At 30.9% G+C, this 21,604-nt stretch overlaps 1 protein-coding gene across 5 annotated transcripts; it reads left to right on the plus strand.

The window, feature by feature from the left end:
- Positions 1-8,975: 8,975 nt before the first annotated feature.
- Positions 8,976-21,223, plus strand: LOC117927115 (protein CYCLOPS-like). 5 transcript variants are annotated; one of them, XM_034846548.1, is made up of 12 exons: positions 8,976-9,060; positions 9,940-10,164; positions 11,557-11,612; positions 15,045-15,185; positions 15,331-15,379; positions 15,456-15,508; positions 15,800-16,494; positions 17,615-17,665; positions 17,782-17,823; positions 18,603-18,651; positions 19,705-19,833; positions 20,694-21,223. In XM_034846548.1, exons 2-12 carry the CDS (start codon positions 9,973-9,975, stop codon positions 20,815-20,817), a joined length of 1,581 nt encoding a protein of 526 aa, XP_034702439.1. In that variant the 5' UTR covers positions 8,976-9,060; positions 9,940-9,972; the 3' UTR covers positions 20,818-21,223. The 5 variants fall into 5 exon arrangements, with proteins under 5 accessions (XP_034702439.1, XP_034702446.1, XP_034702424.1 ...); XM_034846540.1 differs by lacking the exon at positions 8,976-9,060 and adding an exon at positions 9,348-9,695; XM_034846555.1 differs by lacking the exon at positions 8,976-9,060 and having other exon boundaries at positions 9,343-10,164; positions 19,705-19,795; positions 20,694-20,798.
- The last annotated feature ends 381 nt before the right edge of the window (positions 21,224-21,604 follow it).

Raw genomic sequence — 21,604 nt, forward strand, 5'->3', positions numbered from 1 at the left:
TAAATAATACAAATCTAAAAATGTTTAAGTTTTCAACTAATTTTTAGGCCATGTTTGGTTTCCGGAAAATGTGAAGGAAAGTGCAAGGAAAAGAAAATAGAGAGAAAAAGTGAAAAAACTAAAAAATGAATTTAAAATTAATATATTATTTTATATGTTATTTCAAACCCATTTTTCTTATTTTTTTTTTCTCTTTTATATAAAGATTAAATCATTCTTAGATGTATAAATTTTTAACTAATTTTAATTATATATATATATTATAATTATTTTTTAAAAGTCCATGAAAAATGACTGAAAACAACTTAAAAAAATATTTTTTGTTGATAAGAATATAAAACCATTTCTATTTTCTAATTATCACACGTATCATCTTATGTTTTTGTTTTGTATAATAGAAAATTATTTTTTTTAAAAATTATCAAACAAGATATAAATATACTTTCTTTTAGATACAATATTTTTGTGCTCCAAATAGAGGTTTAGTAATTAGATTTTTTTTAAATTATTTTTAAAATTTCTTTACTAAATTCTTAATTTAAAAACCAAAACAAAAAAAGGGGTTGTGAATATTTTTATTTTTTATTATTTATTATTATTATTATTATTATTTACAAAAGTTAGAATAAAGAATATTATTCAAATGGTATGTGTCAATCAAGACCTCCCCAAAATTCATTGATAGTGAAGCCATCATACCCTTTGAATTATTGAAGAATTTTGAATTTTTCCATAAGATAAAAATTTAATATTAAAAAGCACAAATGAAGCCATTAGCATCTATAGATTAAGGGGAAGAAACCAAGCTTTGGTAAAACAATAATTAAACTAAGTTAATTAGAGATGTCACTATGAATATATAAACACTCTTGATTCTCTCATCATTTCCAAAGTAGGCTAGAGCCGGCTCCACACACATCTCCATCATTATAAACTTTAATTAAACAAATGTCGACATTTAAACTTGTTTAGTCAAATACAAACCCTAGATATTCCTCGAAATTATGCCGTTTTAGGGTTTGACTTGATAATTTTGAGTACTTAACATTGATGAGATTGATAATTTTAAGTTAATTCATGTTGCTTGTATTTTTTGCATTGTCTCATCTTATCATCATCCTTCGAAACATAGACTTCAAATATATGTTTAATGCTCGTATTTTAACAATAATGTTTCCATTTTTCTATATAATGAGTATAGGGTTTAATAAATTCGGTCGAGTAAATTTTAAATAAAGTTAAACCCGACACCTCTAATTCCCAAGCGGTTTGTACAAACAAGCTAATATATGCTTTAATAGACCCGAATCAATGCGGTCCTTCCCTCTGAAGATAGGTCATCTTCCTTCCACCCATCAAAATTACTAGAAGCCTCCTCCATTGCTGGATCCCAAAACTGTGACCTGGTATGGCTGGTAGGTAAGGGGCCACCAACTTGACCAGTAACCCTCTGAAGAGATTAATCGCCCCAAGTGAAGATCTATGCTTCTATAGTTTATGATTCTCTGATTTATTGCTCCATGCAGCACTGCTCATTAATCTAGGCCATGAACCCATCTCAAGCAGGCTCAGCAGCTTATGAATCTTCATATTTAATGATAGTTTTCACTTTTCAGTCTCAAGTGATTCTTTTTCCTCGTCTTTGGTGGACCAGTTCGCCAATAGCTTGGTACATATCAATCTTCTTTGTGATCTGATTCAGTCTACGTACATAATCTGGGACTGGAAAACCAATCTGAACACCGCATTCTCTTCCCTCAATAGTAGGAGCCAGATTTTTCATAGAACCAAATTTCTTGACAATGCCTTCTAGGAGTTGGGAATGACATAGCAGAGCTGAGAAGAATCATAATCATTTTGCAAAAACAAACTATGAAAACTAGTGGTTTTACTTCTTTATCCAACTGAAAAGGGCCTCTAATATTCTTTGCATAACCTCTTCTATGTTCAAAGATCTTAGGTGGACTGTTTAAGTGTATCTGTATCCGCATCTGCTTGCAACTGCTCATCATGTTGTACAACTTGTCCTTCAACACCCAAATGTCCTGGCCCTTTTTCCACACTTGATGCTGTTAGATCAGTACATACACACGTATTACCAAACTGAGCTGGGCAAAACCTGACCTAATATCAATGGGTGCAGCAGTAGTAGATGTGACAGTATGGTAGCTTAAACGCTAAAAACTGGATTTTGTCTGAACATGAAAGCATATCTAATGCTCCGTTTTCTATAAGTAGATTTATAAGCTTCCTTTGAGGGCATATTTGTATGTTGCAACAAACTCTTTGAATATTTCATGTTCGGCCTTTCACTGTTGCTCTTGAACTTTCTTTGTTTCTCATAGGCGATTTCTCAACGCCAATTTCCCAGGCACTCAAGCAGAGTAACCCAGGTGATTATTCTGCCAACTCTGTTTACATCAGCTAAGAAAATATCCTATTTTCAAAGCTGTTGTGAAGAGTAATGATCTGAAAACAAACAAACAGGTTTTTATGGATACCCATCGTCTCTTGAGAAGGTCCAGCCAATTTTCTGGGAAAATCTCTAGTACTGGGAAGCTGAGGAGTTGGAGCTTTTTAGTTTTCCAGGCTGGAGGTGCCTTCTGGACCTTGTAGATGGGTGATTCTCAGCAGGAATACGTGTCTTGGATATGAATTTTGTTGTTAATCTTACCCTGCTGAGGTTGGAAATATTAAACTAGATGTCAGGATTTCATCATCCTTTTTTTGGAGTGGCGGAGCGGGTGAAAAGGCTCTGGGTTTTGTTGGCTGTAGCCTGTTGTGTAAGATGATTCTGAGTTTGTATTATATTTTTAAATTTTCAAATCAAAAAGAAAAAAAAAAAAATCGAAATTAAAAAAAAAAATTTAAACTCAATAATTTTTTTATGAAATGGCTCTTCAAATTTATTAATCTCTTATTTCCATATAAATAATACAAAATCTAAAAATGTTTAAGTTTTCAACTAATTTTTAGGCCATGTTTGGTTTCGGAAAATGTGAGAGAAAGTGCGAAGGAAAAAAAATGAAGAGAAAAAGTGAAAAACACCAAAAAAATATTCATTTAAAATCAATAAAAATATTTTATATGTTATTTCAAACTCATTATTTTTTTTTTCTCTTCTATATAAAGATTAAATAATTCAAGAATGGATAAAATTTTAATTATATATTTTTTCTTATTTTTTATTTTATATAATTATTTTTTAAAAGTCCATGAAAAATGACTGAAAACAACTTAAAAAGATTTTTTGTTGATAAGAATATAAAACTATTTCTATTTGTTAATTATCACACATATTATCCTATGTTTTTGTTTTGTATAACAAAAAACTGTTTTAAAAAACAATTATCAAACAAGATATAAATATATTTTCTTTTAGATAAAATATTTTTGTGCTCCAAATAGAGGTTTAGTAATTAGAATTTTTTTTTAAAAATTTTTTTTAAAATTTCTTTACCAAATTCTTAATTTAAAAACCAAAACAAAAAAAAGGGGCTGTGGATATTTTTTATTTTTTTATTTTTATTATTATTTTTTAAACAAAAGTTAGAATAAATAATATTATTCAAATGGTATGTGTCAATCAAGCCCTTCCCCAAATTCATTGATAGTGAAGCCATCATACCCTTTGAATTATTGATAAGATAAAAATTTAATATTAAAAAGCATAAATGAAGCCATTATCATCTATAGATTAAGGGGAAGAAACCAAGCTTCGGTAAAACAATAATTAAACAAAGTTAATTAGAGAAGTCACTATGAATATATAAACACTCTTGATTCTCTCATCATTTTCAAAGTAGGTTAGAGCTGGCTCCACACACATCTCCATCATTATAAACTTTAATTAAACAAATATCGACATTTAAACTTGTTTAATCAATTACAAACCCTAGATATTCCTCGGAATTATGCCGTTTTAGGGTTTGACTTGATACTTAATTTTGAGTACTTGATCGATAATATTAAGTTAATCCATGTTGCTTGTATTTTTTGTATGGTCTCATCTTATCATCACCCTTCGAAACATAGACTTTAAATATATGTTTAATGCTCGTATTTTAACAATAATGTTACCATTTTTCTATATAATGAGTATAGGGTTTAATAAATTCGATCGAGTAAATTTTAAATAAAGTTAAACCCGAGACCTCTAATTCCCAAGCCATGGTTTGTACAAACAAACCCCAATTTGTAGTGTCTCAAGTTCATAGATAACCCTAAATTTAATATGGTGTAAAATGATAAGTAATATTATATTTCTCGATAACGTCTCTTTTTCATAATCCCACATCTTAATTGCATTAATATTTTCTAAGAATAACGATCTTTTTTTTCTTTTGAAATTATAGTAATTTTCACAAAACATTGTATCGATGATTTCTAAAACTTAAAATAAAGTATTTGACATCATGTCGTCACTTACTAACAAATTGCAAGTCAAAGATACCTCATTTTAAATATGATATTTGAATTTGTTAATGAAAAAATTGGTATGTGATTAGGTCATCGCTTAAGCTTGTCATGTTATTTTTGTCACTAATTAACATGGTCATTAGTGACATCACCTCCTATAAATATACGTATCAAGTGGCAAAACCTATGATTAATTCATTAATTATTTTTATGCACCATCTTTATACTAAGATTAGTATAATTTTCTCTCTCTCCTAGATGCCACTAAAAGTTAGATTTATTTTTTACTTGCTTATTTTTTAAAACAATATTTTATTATTTTCTTAAAATAAGGGTATGTTTGACAGTGATTTTAAGAAACGTTTCTAGTTTTTCTAATACTTGAAAGATAAAAATTTTAAGTGTTAGAAAGAATATACTTCCTGAAATTATTAACAAACACACTCGTAAGTGTTTGATATGTTACTTTTAAAATGACTTCAACTTAAACTTCCCAATCTTATTTCACAAAGTATTTTCATATTATTTTTTCAAAACGAGTATTGTTATCATTGGTTCTCAAAAGATGCAAGTTAAAAAAAAAAATTCCCATATTTAATTTTAGCATAAAAAATACAAAAAAATAAAATAAAACATAAACAAAATTAGTTAAAAACTTATATATATTTAAATTATTTCATTTTTTATATAGAAGAAATAAAATAAAATGAATGAGTTTAAAATAGAAAATAAAAATGATTTATTGATTTGAAATCTATCTTTAATTTTTTTTTCCCTCTTTTTTCCCTTTTATTTTTCCTCAACATTTTCTTTTTCTCAAAATTTTGGGAATCAGCTAAGAGTCTTTCTTCCATGGTGCATTAAAATTCCATTTGGTAGTGATTCTAGGAAGTATTTTTAGCCTAAAAAATATTTTTAATAAAAAATTATATATTTAGTAAAATTCAGGAAACATTTTTAAAAATCTGCAAAATCATTTATAGTGTTGAAAAACCACTTGTAATATTTTTTAGAGAAATACTTGATAAGTGATTTTCCAAAAAATATTTTCAAAGAAAATACTTTCACTAAAAACATTTCAAAACTATCCTCAAATTCTCTATCAAATTGCCAAGGTTGCCCAAATAGTATACATGGCATGCATCCATTTCAACTACACCCACCATGCATAATTATGGAATTTATTTTCAAAGGAAAAAGAAGACAATGTTGTATGATTGTTATCTCATTACCATGCTAATTTGTATGGCTTTGGATGGGATGCTTCTCTTGTCCTAGAGCTTATAGATACTTAAGACATCAATTTTCACAACTTCCATGATCAATAATGGTTTTGCAAATCTTTCATAAATTATAAGTACTATGAAAGATAATAATTTTCGGTTGATCTTCGGAATTTTGATAATTCAAAAGTAGCGTACTCCCTCACAATTATGGTGTATTTAGTATGTTGAAATAAAATAAAAATGAAAATAGAATGAGAATAGACGTAAATTACAACCTGCAGAGAGGAATCAAAAACTTTATGAGAAAGTTTTTTTTTTATTATTATTCCTATTCACATTCTACAAAACAATCCAAATACAATAATGAATTAATAGGAATGAAATTGATTTCTCCTTTTCATTTTCTTATTATAGCATATAAATGTGACCTTAAAGCATCATCCCTATCACCTTATAAGATATCATAATTTTATTTCTTGCCAACATTATTAATTAGGGATGACAATAAGGCGAGATAAGTCACCCTTATTCACATTGTTTATATAAAATTATTCTCAGTTATATACCAATAAAAATTTAAATGCGGGGTGGAGTGGATATGAAATTTTTTCGTAATTACCCTATCCCTTCCTTATATGATTAAATTTTATAACTTATTTAGTTTGATTTTTTTTATTTTACATATATTAATATAGAAAAAAATATAACTAGTTTAAATTTAATTTTATATATAATTAAGGCAAGGTCCGAGGTCTTTTTATTATTATTATTATTATCATAAGGACAATTTTGTTATCTAAATTTCACTAAACATAATAAATTTTTGCATTTTTAAAAATTAAGCATTTAAAAAAATTTGTTTCAAAATTTCAATCTTAAGTTTTTTGTGCTAAACATCAACTTGAGGTTTTGAAAAATGGTCAAAAAGTGGAGACAAGTAGAAGGGAATACTTAATAAAATTTAAATTAATATTAAATTTTTTTAAATTGAAATGTAAGCGTCCAAGGTCTAACTACATAGTAGTGTTTAAGTATTAATTTAAATTTCATTATATGATGAGCAAAAAAAATCAAAATGTAAATTATTTTGTTTTGTAAACTTCTCCATGTAAAATTATAATTGAATCTAAAATATTTGATAAAAAAAATCAAATATAATGAAAATTAATTTTAAAAATCAAGAGAAAAAATGAATTTTAATGAAATATATTAAAAACAAATTTTTAAGATTAAACTTATTTTTCTTTTCTTTCACTCTATCTTTCTCATATTTTTCTCTTCTCTTTTGTTCTCATCATTCTCTGTCTCAAATTTTCTTAGAATAAATGGATATTTGGCAAACTAACTTAATAACTTAAAGTGACTTAATAACTTAATTTAAATTATTAAGTAAATTACATATATTTGATAGAATAACTTAATGATTTGACTTAAAGTAAAAAATAATCTTAACTAATAAGTAAATCATCTTTACAATCTTTTTTGTTACTCCACGATCTTCATTGACATTCGATCTCATTTACCCTAATTATAATTTATGATGATAAATATGTCAATTTGATGGCTTAGAATAAATTTTAATTTAATTTTATCAAACAATGTTAATATTTAAAGTAAGAATTAAGTAGTATATTTTTAAAATCAACAACTTAAATATAATTTAACTTAAAGTTAACTTAAATCATTAAATAATAAATATTAAAATTTACCAAATATCCGTAACTAAAATGCAATTTACATAAAGCTAAGGAAATTAAGGAATTGCCAAAACTCACAAAAATATCTTGATAAATCAACAAAAAAGTTTTTTGTTCATACTTATTGTTATATAATTATGAAATGTATTTTTGTTTTTATTTATGTTTTAAAAGTAGAAAATAAAATTACCAAACGTGTTTAATAGTTAAAAAAGTAAAAACAGAATTAAAAATTATTTTTGCTTCTAGTTTACTCTATCAGTAAATTTTTGTTCATTTAAATTTATTTATTATTTTCCTTTAACCACAACTCATAATAATTCAATAAGTGGTGCGGAAAAGCATGAAAACAAAGAAAAAAAAAATGTAAAGATGAATTGGAAAAATGTGTTATGTCAATTGTATCTTATTTCAAATTTTAAATCTTGGTTATTCAAATTAGGGATCGATTTTTCTTTCAATACCTGCCCCGTCCCTAATGGGACGAGTGGGTTTGGGTATAGTCTTGTCCCACCCTATCCCACCTTATCACATCTCAATCATATATATAATTAATTTTAAAAATTAATTTAATTTAATTTTTATTTTCTTATTTTTAATAAATAATAATAATAAATACTTTTCAACAAAATAAATTATAAAAATTATAATATTATAATTATTTATAAAATATATTTATTTAATAAAATTAAAAAAATTTAAAAATATTTTTTTAAAAAAATTAAAATATAATTTTTTAAAATTTTAAAAATTCTCAAAAAAAAAAGTTAAACGAGCAAGACGGGGGTAGGTATGGAAAATTCGCATACTCGCTCTACCTTGCCCTCTTGTTTAATTTTTTTTTTTAATAGAATAAGGATAAAAATTATTTTGAATAAACAAGGTGGGGTTTGAATGAAATCGCCCTATCTTGAACTTGGCCTGTTATCATCCCTAATTTAAATGTATAATGAAATATGAATATTTGAACGATGGTATAAAAATATCATATTAGATACAATGAGATGAGAACAAGATACTAAATAATAGGAGGATTAAATTACAAAACGGTATGTTTACACAAATGTACAAACTTAAAACAAAAAATTTACAAAATAATGACATCGATGAGAATTACACACAATACATTACTGTAACCATAAATTTTTGTGTATTTAATTTTTTTTTTTTTAACTTTCTTTTAGATGATGTTTGATTTTTAAAATATATTTTATAAAATGTCATTATTGCTTTCACTATGAAAAATATAAATGAAAATAAAATATAATTCAAATTAATTAAACATTTATGTAATTTTTAAATTATTTAATTTTTATTAAAAAAAATCTTGAAGTGTCATATAAATTTTTTTTTTTCTTTTCTTCTACCCTCCCATTTTCTCTCAAATTTCTTGGAATCCATCGTAGCCTTAAACTCTAAGAATCAAAAGAAACTTACTAAGAATTTCATCAATAGAATTGGGAAGTGTGAAAAAGAAGAAAAAATATGTAGAAAATGAATAAAAAAAATTTGTCCACAATTTTGACCCCACCCCATTGAAAACGCCCTCCCAGCGGCCACCTTATTTAAATAGCGAAAAGGAAAGGTCATTTTCATGGCTGCCGTCAGGCCATCTCTCCTCTGGTCAAGCCTCCTAACTTCTCTATATTATATTTTATTTTACATATAATATATACATACGCTCCTTGAATGCTTCCACTTCCTTTCCCTTCAATTGGGTATGTAAATTTTTATCTTCACACTGTATATAACTTGAATGCATGCATGAAATTTTGTTTTTCCTCAAATGGGTATAGAAATTCTTATCTTCTTGTCCAATTGTATATATATACACATACATGCCTTGAATATTTCCACAGATTTTTCTTTCTTTTCCTCCAAATGGGATTATGAAAATTTTGTTATTTACTTCAACTTTCCCGCGTTTTTTAACCGTTGAAGTTGAATGAATGAGACAAGAAAAAGTTAGAAGAAGACAGTTTGTGGTGTGAAGGAATCTTAAGAAAACCGAATGAGAGGATCCCTACGTTTTGCTATTTTTTAATTGTCGCCCACCATTTGTTTGTAAAAAATTCCAATAGAAAAATAATTTTTTCTAGCTTTTCAAGTATGATCTCAGTATAGAGGAAGTTTCCTTGTTAGGTTTGAATTCAGGTTGGCATCTGCAAAGTATTCTCTTCTGCCTTTGCTTGTATTGGTGCAGTTTTGGGTTTTTCTTCGGTGCAGTTGTCATCTAAATTCTAGTTATTTTGGTAGTCCTTTTCTAATTGATTGGAGAGTGAGACCCTGCAAATTTCGCTTTCTTGGTGGGGCAGTTCTTGCCGGAAATTGCGGTTTATGACTGGAGTTTGTGGTAATTGATATTGTTTCCATAGCTAGTTTAGAGAATTCTTGTATAAAACTTGTGGTTTTGAGAGTTGGTTATGCTAGGCAGTGTGGCTTAGTTGTTTGCTAGGGTGGTCTTTCGTTTACTGCTTTTGGGAAAGGGTGGATAATTGGATACTATGGTCAAGGATGGAAACAAAGAGAGTTCAGTAGATGATTCTTTTTTAAAACCAGGAAGTAGTCAGCAAAATTTGAATTCATTTCATTCTCAGACGGTTCAGAGGAGTGAAGGCGAAAAGAGTGTCATGGAGATGGAGGGAAGGGGCTACTCGGACTTCTATAGGAACACGAGTGAGGAGTTGTTTCTGAAATCCTTGATGGAGAGCTCAATTGGAATGCCAATTCCAACCATGGAGATGTTGGGATTTAAGAATCTCAGTCAGAGCTTTCGTACAGATAGTGAGGAACTCTTCAAAAGCTGGCTAACAAATGGAGAGGCAAGCAGCTGTGTTACCCCTTATGCTGTGTGATTCGTGATGAAATTTTGAATAGTAAAGTCGTCAAGTGTTTTTTCCAATGTCTGGAGTTCCATAAACCTGGTTTTCTAGTAGTTTTCTTTTTTCCTTTTCATTTTTTTTTAAAAGGGGTTTTTGTGATATTTGTCGTCATTGTTGGTCTTTGCTTTTTTTCCCCTTCTCATCACACTAGATTTTTATGGTAGTTAAGCTCAGATAGAATTAACAAGCTCTTGGTTGTGATGCAGAATATTAACTGCTCATGTGCCCAAATAAATGCATCTTAACGATATTCTGGTCATAACATGTCCTTGTTTACTGCCTAACTCAAATATGATAATATGCTTGGCATAGGCATATAATTTGCTAAAATACTGCAGAATTTGGAAATATTATAGATTCATGAAACAAAGTTTTTCTTGAACTAAAATATGATTTATAGATTTTATACATTTCATTCAATCATTTTCAAGTGAGTGCTAGTTGTTTTATTGCCTCCCTAGGTCGGCAAGCAGTCTTGGCCATTCCTTTGTCAGTGATACCATGATGCAGACCCCTCATTTTTTTCCTTTAATGTATCTTTTAACTACTCAAACAGTATTCTTGTTCCTTTTTTTTTTTTTTTCTTTTTTAAGTGAATTCAGTCATCTCCCTCATATGTTCTGCCATGTCAAAAAGCACAGATGATTAAGGACTGTTAAATGGCCCATGCCATGGTCCTAGCCTTGCAACTTTTATCTATTAACACATTAATTGCCTAGTTTGCATAATGAAAACCATTATAATCATCATTAGTATCATACATGGGATTACTTTGTCATCTGACTCTTTTCAGTTTAGTAAGACTTCCAGATAATGCCTTTAACTTTGAAGCTTGGTATTTTTTTTACCTAAAGAAATAATTGGATCTTTTTTTCCTGTTTAGACCTTTATTTCCATCATTTTCTTCTTAGAGACCTGCTAGTTGCCCACTTATTAGCAATTGGACTGAATAAGAAATTTGATTGAGTATTTGATATGCAAGCAATCCTTGGTGATTTTTAGTTATTTTATTTCTACTTTCAGGGTTAGGATTTAGTCACACCTTTTATCCAGTGTAATTAACATTGATTGTATATCCATCAAGTGGTTTTTATGAATTCTTATGTCAGAATGTTAAGTATGTTGATCTTTACAGAAATTAATTATTTTGTATTTTTCTCCGATTTTGTTATTGAGTAATAATTAAAATTGAGTTTTCTATATCTTCTTCAAGTTTGTTACATTTTAATAATTAATGCTATGATATTTATTTTGGTAGAGTTTGTTGTGTTACTTATTATTATTGATCATTTTCATGATTGCCTTTTGTTTGTTATTTTTTTTCACTTGCAGAACCATGTGTATAATGCAACAAGCATAGCACATCGCACCCGACAAGCATCACGAAGGTGCATATCTTGAACTGTTAGATTCCAATATATTCCCATCTATTGCTCTTATTTGTATGTAATCTGCTTGCCATTCTGAAGACTCTGGTTACTCCTTGATTATCAACCAATGATCCGGGACTTTGAGTTCATTTGGGAAACCAAAACTCTTTAATGATATGAACCGATTTTAGGTGCTCCAAAATTTCTTAGATATCAGATAACTTTTTGATGACTTCTGACAAGGGGGTGAGTTTTGATACAAGTTTGCTCACCACTTTGATACAAGAGACCTAGTATTTGGACATTTGACAAATCCCATAAGATTATATCTACTTTTCACATAGCTTCAATAATTAGTATCTTGAGAATTTTATTTCTAATTAATATATTGATATAGGGCTAGAACTAGTAATCCGGTGATTTTTTTTCTCTTCACAGTATTTTGCTATTCTGTTTTATTTGCATGTGTTGCAGCAAGCAGGCATCAAATTGGAGCCTTCTTTGCTGCTTCACTTCCCACCAGGAAGGGGAAAAACACTTAAAAGAAAGAAAGTTAAACATGGAAATTTTCTGGTTCATCTAGTGTTCGTTTGTGGGCTAGTCTTTGACTAAAAATGGAATGGGCAAATTGGATACAAAATCAAGGAAAATACTGAAATTCAGTTGACTGAGATATTTAATGAGATTGTAAATCCTAAGAAATCAATGGATATATGTAGCGAGGACAAATATGATTAGGATCAAAAGAACAAGGAAGATTGATAGCCAGGAGGTAAACCATGTTTGATTTTTCATCTATATCAACTATAAGGACTAGGAGATTGAAGTTTGAAGAGGATGCTTGCCCATGGAACTAGGGTATGATGAATGCACTGATCAAGTGCATTTGTTTTATTGTTTTGCCAGAACTTACTTCTCGAGTTAAGGAGAAATTTTAGAAGACATCTGTAAGGCACCATTAGCTTAAACCCAGGAAATATTGGCAGCTAACAAATATGTCCAAGTGCAATTGAGATGAAGATGTTGAAATGAGCTCAGAAGAAAGGTTACAATTAAGTAATAATAAATTAGAGATAGCACAAATTGAGGATAGGATAGGATAAGAGAAAATATATGGTTTGATTACACGCAAGGCCAATGCTCATACCTGTAATATTGTTATGCTTGAAATTGAGGGTCTGGACAGGAGGATGGAGAACAATAACATGGGTTCACATTGTGAAATGGGGATGCTTACTGATCTATAATTTAATAAAAGGTATGACCCAAGATAGAGCAGAGTGACCAGAAACTATGTGTGCCCAAATAATAAGAATTAAAAATGTCTAGTTGTTGACCAGGCATCCTTTGCTTCATTATTTTACTCAGCTGCTACACCCAATAAAAAAATATTTAAGATTGGATCTGGTGGATTCATGTGGGCTGTACCACTAGAAAATCTGTACTAATCCTGAAGTTTTGGGGATGTTGTCGAACTTTGTAACCTTGCCTTGGCTGGGATTGAATCTGAATCTTTTCTTCCGTTCTTTCTAGTATCAGAAATGGATTCATGAGAAATGTTTACTTTCAATACTTACCTTCAACTCTCTCAACCAAAATTCTTGGGCTTGTGGCATCAGAATGGAGATGCTCAACTATGATTCCTTGTAAAGTGATGAGCAGAAGAAAGATTTATATGCTTACTCGGAAGAAGGATTTTGGTTATCACACTGACAGTTGGGGAAACATAATACAGTTTTCCTATGGAGTTAGTTCATCCAAATATTATAGCCAATATATTCTCTGACTTGAAGCTATATAAATTAGATTCTAACAGTAATGTTGTTTACTAGAAAAGGGCAATATGTTCACTCACTTTCTTGAACTGGTCTAGACTCCAGAGAACAATGGATATTTGTTAGTAAATTTCCCCTATTTCTCCCCTTAATTTTCCCATGTCTTTTTAGTTCCAAGATATGGATAGGCATGACTTATGGAGGCTCAAAAATAAATTTTCTTACATATGGACTTAAAAATAAGTTTTCTAAGCTGCCATCTGTGTTTCTTTTGAAAGCTCTTTTTTTTTTTCTTTTTTTTTTTTTAAAAGGCTAAAAGCTCATGTTAATCTAAAATTCAAATCATGGAGGATATGTTTAGAAAGCAAGGATTTCAAAGCTAGTTTAATAAAAGACTATACATCAGAACTAGTCTTCATAGCATTTTAGTTGAGGCTGATGGTCAGGTGGAAGCAAGGTCATTGCACATGCAGCAGTTAGAAATTAAGGTAGTTACTCACTGATTTAAGTTGGGTACTCTAAAGGGTATTTGCCATAGATGTAGTCTTTGTTGATCCATGAGGAAAAACATTTTGATATTTTAAAGTTGCGTACTTTAAAGGGTATTTGCCTTGGATGTTATCTACGGTTAGGCATCTAGATTTCTTTTGATTTATGAGGCATAATGTTTAGTTAACAAGGACTTCTGAAAAGAAAAGGCAGTTTGGATGGTGATGTTAGGGTGCAAAATTGGAAATAACGGGAAGGATAATATTTGAAACGGAGGGCAAACATAAAAAGTGGCTTTAGTTGGTTATAAAAGAAGGGATTGTCACATCCTAAATGGCACCATCATGGGCACAGATGCATGATAGTGGCAGTGAGGAGGGCATTTTATTGATGGAAGGCCCTGCAAGGACACAGTCACAATTAAGGATTTGTAGACTGAAGTGCTGTGCAGATATTTCAAGCATCAAAAGAAGTGAAAGCCATCTTTCTCCATAACTCCTTTGTGCAACAACTATGTTCTTAGTTTGCTGTGATATTGTCAACATGCCTAGAGTCAATTCCTTATCCTCAGCCAAAGATAGCAAACAGGTAAGTATAAGGAAGAGTGCACATTTATGTTCATCATGGGTGTTCCTAGTTGGAGAGGAATAATAGGATTTTATTTTGGAAAACTGCATTATGTCATATGAGCATCTACTATCTTTTTGTGAGCATATTTATGGGTGTTCTAATCTGATTATCTGTTATTGGGCTGCCCTAGTCTGGTGAGATGACATCTTAAATTTCAAAACATTTAGAAATTGTGGATGCTGCTGACAAAGCTGATTTCTGTAACATGATTAGTTTGTTTTATGGTTTAGAGGAGCGGAAGTGGATATTTTCTCCTAGAATTTAAAATTTGTTGTAGCTTGTGTAAGCTAATTTGCTGCTCTACCATATGCTAATTCTAATTAACCATGTCAAAGTACTTTTTAACCCATTAGGAACACAAAGACAATGAAATCACTGAACATTTCTCAAATAAATTACTGGAACTATGTGTGCTTTGCAGTTCCTACCGGTGCTAGTTCACTTGCTGTTTTCTGTATCTGATTTGACTTTGTGAGAAGTAAATTATTTCAGAAATTTCTAGATAAAGGATTCAGTTTTCTTGTTTGGGCATCTAATTATTCCATGGTATTTCCAGGATTTCCACTGAACTAGCTGGCTTGTCTAGTCAGCAACATGGGGGTATACTTCAAAATAAAAGGAGCAATGATATCTTATTCCCACAAAACATTTCTGTTGTGGATGATCTCTCAAGTGATGTTAATCAACATTCAGTCAGGTCGTTATTTGACATTTCCACTAAATCTTGCAAGCTAGTCCATCTGTTATTTCTTTTAATGTCATTTCCTTAGTGACATAAATGAAGCAATATGTTTTGTGAAGAGAGTAAAGGCTGATTATATATTTTGGTTTATTTTGATCAGGAATGCTGCAGAAAGAGGATTACAGGCTAGTAATTTATATTTAGCCAAGGTTTGTTTATATTGAGCTATTTGCAGAAACATCGGTTTAACAACAGCTTCATGACAATATGATATCTCAACTGCAGGCATGGTTTCACAGTTCTCAACCCATGACAAGAAGCCGATCCTCTGAATTGAGGTACCACTGATTTTTACTATGTTCATAAAACTTATACCCATGACATTTCAATGAACAATACTTTGTAAATCTGCTCTTTAGCAATCTTACCTTACACATCATGAAGAGTCCTTGAGACCTGAGAATAGATTTATAAAAATGCAAACCAACCACACGGTCTACATGCAGATATTCATGAAAGAAAGTGTTGGACATGGAATACTTCCTAAGCTTTCTTTTTCCCTTTTTTTTTCCCATGTGGATAATTTGTATGGCAATTAGTCTCATTTGCATCATCTATTTGTTTTGCAGGAGGAGATATGCTGCCATGCAAAGCACTCAATCATCACTTGGCATGGAAGCCATGAATAATGCATCCGAAGATGGAATGAACACAATGAAACAAGAATTCACAAACCCAAATGGTTTTGGTGATGTTTCAATGTGTGAGATGCCCAATCAGTTGACCACTTTTATGTCCCCATCTAATTCATCCTCATCTACTTTCAACACCCCACAAATGGGTAATGTGGACAAAGTTTCTTCTGTTGTTAGCATGCTAAAGGGAACTCTAGAGCGCAAGAAACTCAGTAACCAGATTGAGAAAGAAGCTGTTGAAGATAGCTCTATTGGTTACTATGGTGCTCCAGAAGTTGTAGTGAATGCCACTTTGGGTCAAGGACAAGGGAATAGTATTCCCAAGTCATCAGGAACCTTTCAAGAAGTATCCCCTGTCCAAGTTAAGGATCATGGGGATTTTCAAATAATTGAAGGATCCATGGATCTTGACCTAGAGGGTTTTGTTGCCCCATTGAACCCAATGCAAATGAGTACAGTTTCTCAAGAACCTTCGCAAAGTGAATCTTCTGCTGCTGCACCAGTAATCTCAGCTGGTTTTGATGCATGTGATGGTCCCAGCAATTCAGGTCAAACTCTAAGTGTTTGTGAGAGCTCCAGGAAACAGGTTGGAAATGGGAGGAATTCAGAAAATGACTCCAGAGCAAAAGGTATAAATTCCATCTAGTGATAATGTGCTTCACTGCTTAGATTATTGTTCTAAATTGTATATGGTATCTAATGTTTGAAGCCAACAATTTTATTTTACTCTATCAGTATTCTGAAATAAGCGATGGAGCTTTTGATTTCTGTTTCCCATTTTATTGCTCTCCTATTTTACTCCTCAATTTAACAACTACTCCCTTTTTTCCCATTTATAAAATCCAAAGTTCCTTGGATACAGAATTAGCATCAATAGTGGACCCCATATAGGACTGGGGGGCAGGGGGTATATTCATCCCCTCAAAATCCAAATGTTAATATATATATATATATATATATATATATATATGTATGTATGTATGTATGTGTGTGTGTGTGTGTGTGTTGAGGAGTTTTTAAAAAACTAAAAAAAATGAAGCTTCTTGCCCCTCATAAAAAATCTATTTATTATAAAAATTTATTAAAAATTTTAAAATATAAAACAAAAATACTTTTAAAAACTATTTATTGTTGCTTATTATTTCATATAAGATTTAATAGCTAATATTTAATCCTGTGTTTAATTTGGTAAGTCAATTTCTTTTCTTTTTTTTTTATAACATTTACTCATATTATGTTATTTCAGTTAGCCCTATCAATAACAAGGTCTGCAAGCTTTTTAAATTATAAAAATATATTAATATTTATGTAATTTACAATTCTGCAATTCAAACACTGCACCCCCACCACCGCCCACCACCACAAACCTAATTTTCTGGCTCTGCCCCTGATTAGTATCATATGCATGATTGAAACTTTCTATTGGATAATGTCACTGTTCTGAAACCCTTTTCTGACAACTGCCTTTCTCTTGTTTAGTTTTAATTTTGGAATTAGATAAGTTTGTAAGCACCCAAATCTACAAGTGCCTACATTTCGGTTTTGTTCAGTTTATTTCTCTTTTGTATCTTCCATTGTTCTGCAGAGATCATTAATATCAAAGGCATGTTTGATTGTCCACTGGAAATTGAATCAGTCAACAATCTTGTCAAATGCCCTATTTTTTAACAACCTATTACTTATTTTATTCAGAAATAGAAATGCATTTACTTTAAATTTGATATGTCCCTCTTTTTTGTTGAACTACAGAAATCAGACAACGGATATTTGAAAGCAATTTGAAAGATGAGAGAAAGAAAGGTATATTTATCTAATCTTACTTTGACTTGGAGTTTAGTTCTTGTTCAATTGTGTGGAATGAACCCTTGGACATCATTCTCTTTCTCATTTCTTTTGTTTTGTGTTTCACTAGAAAGGAAGTCTTATTCGGTATGGATCTGTGACATCATCTGATTCAGGTAATCAATTAAGTTGAGAACTGAATGTGTATCCGTATTTTGTGTTCTATATTTCACTCCATGAATTTCATACTACTGTGCTACAAAATTTTAGTGCATGCTCTTTTTTGATGAATTTTGAGTTAAAACCTGAATATTTCTCAAGATATGGAGCATTCCTGACATGATATTAATTCATATATACACAAACTGAAACAAAGTTTTAGCTTGGAAAAAATCCACATTTAACAGTTGGCCAATCAGCAACAAACAAATACTTTGTTGTCACAGTAAGAACCCTGTAATTTTGAATGAGATGAAACAATTCCTTTATTTGAAAGAATATATGAACACAGAATCATCTTTTACTATGCAGTTATAAAAAAAAAATAGGATTGAATAAAGTGATTTGATAATGAGAATAATAAATATTAGAATTCATTCTGAAACTTGCATAGATGTAGAACAAAATAGATTTAACAATGAATGATGTGCCCATGTTTTATTGGTCCACTTTCTTTTAGGAGAGAACATTGTGTAACAAAATGTTTTTGCTGCTTCAGTAAGAATATTTAAGACCTTGGCGGGCTTACGTGCCATTGTTGTCTTCTGAAATTTGAATATAAATCTTAATATTTAGTCATGATCCCTAGGTATGGCGGTGAGGAAACATTTTTGTCATTTTAACTTCATGGTTATTTTGATGTAAACATTTTGCAAAGAATATCTTTTCTATAAATGTATTAGCATAGAAAATTGTGTAGTCATGTCATTTTTTCTAACCAATTAAAATTATGCAGTTGACAAGGGAGACCCCACAAAGAAGCGTAGGGTGGAGCGATCACGGAAGTATGTGAACTATCTTGACTTTTTGAAAGTAACATCTTTCTCTGAATATGCTAGCTTTGATATAAACTGCTGTTTCATTCCCTAATATCTTAATCTTTTGGGTTAATTTATAGTTTACCATGACATAAGAGCTTTGTCTCCTAGAGTTTCTGTTCATTTATGCACCGATTTTTTTTTCTTTGATTGGTTGCCTATCTTGGCACATGTGGGGTTGAGGCTGCTTGTGAAAGAGGGATTTAACTTGATTTATGTTATTGATCCATTCCCTAACAGCATAACCTTTCTTTAAAGTCTTCATGAATAGGACCCTCTAACATATCTGATCCAACTCTAGTTGGTATCTTTGTGATTCTGTTTTTCTAGATATCATTTCTTTTTTTCTTGGTTTGCATCTTATAATAAATATTCTTTGATTCCTATTCTAGTGATTTTGGATTGTTAAACTTCATAACCAATAGGGTAATTTTTTCTACCTGCCAAATGCTCTTGTCCAAGATTCATTACAGGAAGGACCCTCTCCTGTCATCAACTGGTCTTCCTGGAAATTGGCATCAATGCCTGAAAAAGAAGATAGGTGTTAGGCAGAGATTTAGTCATAGAATAATACTCAAATTTGATGGATCATAATTCCATTCTTAAAATAATTATGGTTCTTACTCATTTGAGTGCTTCCACTTTTCTCTAACGTGGAACATGATTGGTTCTAATCAAAAGAGTTCAACTTATATCAGTCGTTAGCCTTGTATATATTATGGGTCCATTATCTAACCCCTTAGACTTTTGGATCATAGTGGCAACCAAATGTGGTATAAGAGCTCTATTTAACTAGAGGTTTGAAGTTTGAGCCTCACTCTAGTTTCATTCTGTTTATTCCCCCACCCATTTATAGAATAATATACATTGTAAGCTTCTTACAACAGCTTAGGCTTTTAGGGTCAAATTAGTAACTTAACAGGATAATGTCGTTAAATGCAGCATCTTGTTCTTAATCCATGTAGGTAATACAAAAAGAGGAAACCTGTTGACTTATATTGAATTTTCTTCATGGTGCAGAATGGCAGAGGCAAAGGAAAGAAATCTGACACCAGCAATGCCATCTGATATGCAATCCATCTTGAAGCGCTGTGAAACTCTTGAGAAGGAAGTGCGGTCACTCAAACTTAACTTGTCTTTCATGAATAGGAAGGATGATGAGAAAAAACATTAATTTGCAATTCAGACAGCATGTGCTAGTTAATCTATAGCCCAAAATTCTCTTATTGAGCTAGTCCAATCATACTACTAATCTATTCAATTCAAGGTATAGATATCTTGAATTTTGTCTGAGTTATCATAGTTCTGCTTCTTTGCTAAGGCTACTGGCATAACTTTTAGATGACAATGGTGGGCATGAGCAAGCATGAATTGCGAAATAGATTATAGATTAAAGTTTATGATTTCCAAAATGACATTCTAGCTTATAATGTCATTATTCAGAGCTAAGTTTGAAACTTCCTGACATATGACTCCCTTAGCATACCCCCTACCAGGAAACCCACTCCTGTATGGATGAATGTGAATATTTGTTCTTGTATATGTAAAGTTACAATGCATTAGTGAGAATCATGCCAGCTCTTGACATGGGATGTTTTGTCTCGTTCGACAATCCTGATAAACTAATTCATGAATTTGGTAGTATTGACCTAGGGTTACAAATGAATGTAGGTATAGTATTTGGATACAATTCCCTTTTTTGTTTTTAAAAACTGCATATAGTAGTTATATTTACATAAAATATAGGAACTCTAATACAAAAATTAGCTACTTACCCTATGCTTTTGCAACTACAAGAGGTTTTAGCTTATAATTGCTTGTGAATGGCAAGAAACTCTATGAAGCTTCACTTTTTTCCAGTTTTTCTTAATGATACTGTTTGTTTCATTATTAGATTGTAGTCTTCATTTTCACTGAATTACAGCACATCTAGCCTCAAAGTTTTAATTTTCCCTACTGCAAAATGATCCAAAATGTCCTGGTTTACTAACCAAATTTTCTACTTTCAGGAAGGATTCTGAGCAGACAAAGCAAATAGAAGAGCTTCAGAAGCAGAACGACGAGTTGGGGGATGAAAAGGAGCGCCTCCTAGAGGAGATCGAAAGAATCATTGCAGAAACAGGAAAAATGTAAAACTCGGTTCAATTGTTCTACTCTCATACTCTTATCCCCCTTGGGTGCTAGCACAGTTACACATAGCTTATACTGGCTTAAGCTGCTAAAATTTGGCAACAGCCCCAAAATGCCAGAAGATCCATTTCAGGTACCAAAAGAAAATCCAACCCCAAGTTTAAAAAGTAAAACATTGCATTACCAGAGTGTAGGTGGGGTGGGTTGTTTACTAAATGTGTATGAATTTAATGGAAGTTCTGTATTCTATAGTTTGGTTACTACCATTTGTATACCATTGCTGTGAGTGAATCCCAGTTCCTTTAAACTTCAGAAAGGTTGGGCTTGGGAGCAATGTCACTGAACCATTTTGGGTTAGTACTAATACAAATATGTTGTTACTTGAGATGCTTGCTTCTACTGTCTTCAACTTGTATGTGTCTATGAGCCCTTTGGGAGTGATTCTCATAAAAGCACTTCTAATGAAATTGTTTAAGAGCACTAGGAAGTGTTTCTAACCCTCTTATATCACTCGTAAACGGACTCTAAATTGGGTTGTATATGATTTGATTCTGAAGCAAGCTAGGTTTATAACTATTCAAACTCAACTAAGTGAGTTTTAGCAGCTGCTCATGGTAAAACCTTGATAGAGTTTAATGAACTTTACCTTCAATGCCATTAAAGGTGTCTTTAAAGTGATTATGATAAAAGAAATTGGTTTTAGAGTGCATTTGAGAGTGATTCTAGAAAACGTTTCTAACATTTCTAACACTTGAATGATGAAAATTTTCAAATATTAAAAACATTAAAA

Source organism: Vitis riparia, chromosome 2 (genome assembly GCF_004353265.1).
Source record: "Vitis riparia cultivar Riparia Gloire de Montpellier isolate 1030 chromosome 2, EGFV_Vit.rip_1.0, whole genome shotgun sequence".
Taxonomy (NCBI): Eukaryota; Viridiplantae; Streptophyta; class Magnoliopsida; order Vitales; family Vitaceae; genus Vitis; species Vitis riparia.

Bases quoted from the DNA above. Each gene is read 5' to 3' on its own strand.
- LOC117927115 (XM_034846527.1), top strand. From the start codon at position 9,847: ATGGTCAAGGATGGAAACAAAGAGAGTTCAGTAGATGATTCTTTTTTA. The intron at 15,380-15,455 runs GTTTGTTTATAT...TCTCAACTGCAG, and splicing joins GTAATTTATATTTAGCCAAG to GCATGGTTTCACAGTTCTCA. The intron at 19,834-20,693 runs GAAGGATGATGA...TTCTACTTTCAG, and splicing joins AACTTGTCTTTCATGAATAG to GAAGGATTCTGAGCAGACAA.